This window comes from Neopelma chrysocephalum, unplaced genomic scaffold (assembly GCF_003984885.1).
Source record: "Neopelma chrysocephalum unplaced genomic scaffold, ASM398488v2 Primary Assembly neopelma1_90, whole genome shotgun sequence".
Taxonomy (NCBI): domain Eukaryota; kingdom Metazoa; phylum Chordata; class Aves; order Passeriformes; family Pipridae; genus Neopelma; species Neopelma chrysocephalum.
In genome coordinates, this window is record NW_020897752.1 from 1,144,695 (window position 1) to 1,149,536 (window position 4,842).

Genomic DNA, 4,842 nt, shown 5'->3' on the forward strand with positions numbered 1-4,842 from the left:
GTGTGGGCACACAGGTAGGACAGTGCGTGGGCACACAGGTAGGACAGTGCGTGCACACGGGTGTGGGCACACGGGCGTGCGGCACCGCGCAGCGCGGGCTGGGTGTGAGCAGCAGAGCCCGCTCCGGATGCACAAGAGCCGTTTATTGCCGGACAGCGCGCGCAGCCCGCGGGAGGGAGGGATGGATAAGGCAGATGGCAGCCAGTTAAAGCTCGGGGGGGCCGGGGGGCAGCCGTGCACGGGGAGAGGGGGGGCCGGGCCTACCCCCGCTCGTGCTGCGCCCCGATGGGGGCAGAGGGGGCCCAGGCGGACTCCCCCCCGCAGGCGCCGGCCCCGCCGCCGGGGTCCCGCTCCTCGTAGCCGGGGTTGCGGTGGCCGGGGGCCAGGCGGCAGAAGCAGCTCCCCGGCGCTCCCGAGTAGTGGGCCAGGAGGGCGGCCACGCTGGCGAACTCGGCGTTGGAGTGCTGCCGTCGGCACCGGAGAGGGAGAGAGGGCAGAGGGGAGAGGTGAGCCCCCCGTGAGGGCCGTGCAGGGATGCCCACGAATCCGTGTGCCCACGCGGCTCTGCACCCCTGGACTGAATGTACCCCACACCAAACACCTCTGTACCCGTGCACAAGCACACTCACACCCCAAACACAGACCTGTCCCTGTGCAGCAGGTACCCACAGACGCAGGGCACCCATGCCCTGGGCACATGAGTCAAACAGAGCCTTGCACCCCCTGCCCCCGTGCACGTGTATACCGGTGTACCTGCACCCCGTGTGTGCACACACAGCTGCCCCCGTGCACTGATACACCCACAGACCAAAGGTCTGTAGGGCTGTGAGTCAGACACACCCACACACCTGTGCCCCACGTACCATGCACAGATGTACTCGGGGACCCACTAATCGGATGTATTTACACACCAAAGTGTGGATCCACCGGTGCACCCACACCTGTGGGTACCTGTGTGCCTTGCACAGATGGACCTGTGCCCCAATGCGCCCACAAATCAATGAGCCCATGCCCCGACACCACTGTGCACCCCACACAGGTGCCCTTGAGCACTGATACCCTTACACCCCCGTGCATCCCTGCACCAAGGCACCAGTTCATCATGGACAGATGGACCAAATGTACTTGCATGGGGCACCAAATGCATGGACACACCAGTCCCAACTGTATCCATGTCCCAATGTGCCAGGGCATCCATGCACAGATGAACTGACACACCAGGGCATCCATGCACAGATGCATCCAGTGCTTGTTCACACCAGTGTATCCATGCACAGACACACCCAATGCACTCACACACCGGTGCATCCATGTCCTGATGCACCAACACACCAGTGCATCAGTGCACAAACGCACCAAATGCACTTATAGCCCCAGGGCATCCCTGCACAGGTGGTCTCAATGCACCTACACGGTGTGTCAAATGCACGTATATACCAGTGCATCCAAGTGCCAACACACCAATGAGTCCATGCACAGGCACACCAGATGCTTGTACACATTGGTGCATCCACGCACAGGGGCACCAGTGCCCTCACACACTCCATCCGTGCATCCCTGCTCCACTGCAGCCGTGCACAGATGCACCAACACCCCAGGGCATCAACGCACAGATGCAGAAAATGCTCTTTTACCCCAGTGCACCCCCACAAGACACATCACGTGCACTTACCCGGGTGCAACTCTGCACTGCTGCAGCCCCGCAGCGAACACACTCGTGCGCCCAACCCACCGTCACCCGCCGCCCCCGGCTCACCTCCACGCAGAACCTGCCCTGGTGTGTCCTGAGGAGGCCGTAGGACACGACGCCGCAGGGCGCCCGCACCCACAGGCACCAGCGCTTGGGCAGCCCGGGCTCGGGGCGCAGCAGGAAAGCTCCGGGCACGTCCCGCCGCAGCAGCGCGACCCCCGCGTCCCTGGGGACGAGGCGGTGGGTGGGCACCGGGGGTGGAGAGCAGCGGGGTGGGTACAGGGAGTGGAGGGCAGCGGGGTGGGCACAGGGGGCGAGGGGCGGCCCCCGCGCACTCACCTGGCGATGCCGGCGAAGGCCCACACGCTCTCGGCCAGGACGCTCTCGTTCTCGGGCAGGAGGGCCAAGCTCCGCGCACCTTTGCTCTCCCATCCCGCCGCCGCTGCGGGAGCCCGTTAATCCCCTCTTTGCCCCCAAAGCCCCCCGATACCGGGGCCGCGGGTGCCCCCGTGCCTCGGGTTCCCTGTGCCACTCACCGGCGTCGCGGGGCGGTTGGTGGAGCTGCCCCTCGGCCCCGCAGTCCCGGTAGGCCCCCGAGCGCAGCACTTTGCTGCGAATGGCTTTCTTGCGCACCAGCACCGGGGAGCAGTAGGGGTTCCCCGGGCGCCAGGAGCCGGCTCTGCCCTCTGCCTCCGGCCGCCGGTCCTGGGGAGGGGATGGAGGGGCTGTGAGAGGGGCTGGGGGGTCTGGCTGTGGGGAAGGGCGTGTGAAACACCGTGCGGGAAAATAAGGCCGTGGAAGAAACACAACACCGAAAAGGCGACACCGAAGGTGCGACGTCAAAGGCGTGGCACCAAAAAACGCGACGCCAAAAAAGCAACACAAAAAAAAAAGCAACAAAGATGCTGCGCCGAAAAAGCTACACCAAAAATGTGACGCCAAAAAATGCGACGCCAAAAATGAGACAAAGATGCTACACCAAAGAAGCGGCACCAAAAATGTGACACCAAAAAATGCGACACCAAAGAAAAAAAAGGGACGCCAAAAATGCGACAAAGATGCGACACCAAAAATGAGATACCAAAGGAGCAACACAAAAAATGCAATACCAAAAAGGCTACACCAAAAAATGCGACACCAAAAATGCTACACCAAAAAATGTGGCACCAAAAATGTGACCAAAAAATGCTACCCCAAAAAATGCAACACGAAAAATGCTACACCAAAACACCAAGCAGAAAAAAATGCTGTGGCGGAAAATGCTGTGGATAAACTGCAACACCAAAAAGGCTGTGAAAAACACCATTCAGAAGAAGATGTTGTGGAAAACACCATGCAGAAAAAACACTGTGCAAAACGCTGTGCAAAACTCTGGGCCTCAAAAATGCTGTGGGAAAAATGCAATAACAAAAAAGTTGTACAAAGCACCATGCAGAAAAATGCTGTGCAAAAAAATGCAACATGAAAAAAGCTGTGGAAAACACCATGCAGAAAAATGCTGTGCAAAAACTGTGACACCAAAAATGCAACACCAAAGGTGAGACACCAAAAATGCTGTGCAAAACACCATGAAAAAACACAGTGTGCAAAAAAAAAGCCACGTGGAAAAAATGCAGCGCAAAAAATGTTGTACAAAAAAAATGCAGTGAGAAATGCAACACAAAAAGCACCCTGCAAAAATCATCCTGAAGAAAATGCCTTGCAAAAAAATGAGGTGCCAAAAAAAGTGCAAGAACGTGATGTGCAAACCATGATGTGCAGAAAAAATGCTGTGCAAAACACCATGGAAAAATGCCACGCAAAAACCACCATGGAAAAGATGCCACGCAAAAAAAGGTCATGCAAAACATGCCGTGCAAACCACCATGCAAAAGATGCTGTGCAAAAAAACCCCAACAGTGCAAAAAGGACTGTGAAACACCCCCATTGTGCAAAAATGCTCTGCAAGAAATGCCACACCAGGACAGCCATGCAAATCACCATGAAAGAGTGCCATGTAAAAAAGTTATATGAAATAATTCAGTGTAAAAAAAATTAAACAGAAACACTCAGTGAAAAAAAAGTGCGGTGCGAAAACACCAGGGGAAAAATGCCCTGCAAAACTGATGGGAAAAAAAATTGCTATGCAAAAAAAAAAGTGCTGTGCAAACATGCCCGATGCCAAATTCCAGGCAGGAAAAGGCCGTCAAGGAAAAAAAACACATTTAAACCAGAAGGTAAGGACGGGCTGTGCAGGGTGGGCCCTGCAAAATGCACCGGGCAAAAATGTGCCCTTCAAAATGCCGTGCGAGGAGGGGACGCGTGAAGCGCTGCACTCACAGCACCCTGCAAAGGGGACACGCGAGAAAACGCCGTGTGAAAACGTGCTGTTTGATGACGTGCTGAAAAGGCCGGGCAAGAGCTGCCCGGGAAAACGTGGGGCAAAGAAAAAAAAAAACCTCTGCCAAAAGCACCGTGCTGTTGTGACAGAGATGAGGAGGTTCTCTGCGGGGCCAGGAGCTGGGCTGGGATGGTCCTGGTGGGTCCCCGCCAACCCAAAATATCCTGTGAAACGCCGTGCAAAGGAAAGGCCATGCGAGACACTGCGCGAACATCGGGCTGTGCAAAAGCGCGTGTGAGAAAACACTGCAAAACCCCCGCATGTGAGATCCCCCGTGGAGCAGCGCCCGGGGAAGGGGCCGTGGGCACCCACCCCTGTGCCCAGCGAGCCGAGCCCGGCGGGCGCGGGCAGGCGCCGGAACGACACCAGGGCGTTCACGTTGCGAGACACCTCGTCGGGGTTGAGGGGCTCCCGCAGCACCCCCGGCCCCGGGGGCTCCCCCTCGGCCGCCTGCTCCTCGGGGTGCGCCAGGAGGTGGCAGAGCTGGAAGCAGCGGCAGAGCAGGAGGTGCAGGGTCTGGACCTGGGGGGAGGCGAAAGACACCGCGTGCAAATCTTAAAAGTAATGATAGTTGTGGGGGGTTTAGGGGGGTGGGGGGGGGGTTGGGCCGCCACCTCTCCCGGGAGCCCCACGAAGAGGTGGCAGAAGAGGGAGCTGGGGGGGCTGTGGGGGTTGCGGGCCACGAAGGCGAACTGGCGGTCGGCGAGGCAGCACGTGCTGTACAGGATCCGGCGGAGAGCGTGGGCCATCAGCAGGGTCTGGGGGACCAGAG

At 58.2% G+C, this 4,842-nt stretch overlaps 1 protein-coding gene across 4 annotated transcripts in view; it reads right to left on the reverse strand.

Annotated features, from left to right (window-relative positions):
* Positions 1-130: 130 nt before the first annotated feature.
* The window catches only part of SH2D5 (SH2 domain containing 5), a 7,326-nt gene continuing 2,614 nt past the window's right edge, over positions 131-4,842 (reverse strand). For all 4 annotated transcript variants that reach the window (XM_027693207.1, XM_027693206.1, XM_027693208.1 and 1 more), the window contains 6 exons: positions 4,685-4,828; positions 4,383-4,592; positions 2,227-2,395; positions 2,030-2,132; positions 1,757-1,916; positions 131-464 (listed from right to left, as the gene is read on the reverse strand). In XM_027693207.1, coding sequence (XP_027549008.1) covers positions 261-464; positions 1,757-1,916; positions 2,030-2,132; positions 2,227-2,395; positions 4,383-4,592; positions 4,685-4,828 — 990 coding nt within the window. In that variant the 3' untranslated portion in view covers positions 131-260. The remainder of the gene's footprint in view (positions 465-1,756; positions 1,917-2,029; positions 2,133-2,226; positions 2,396-4,382; positions 4,593-4,684; positions 4,829-4,842) is intronic.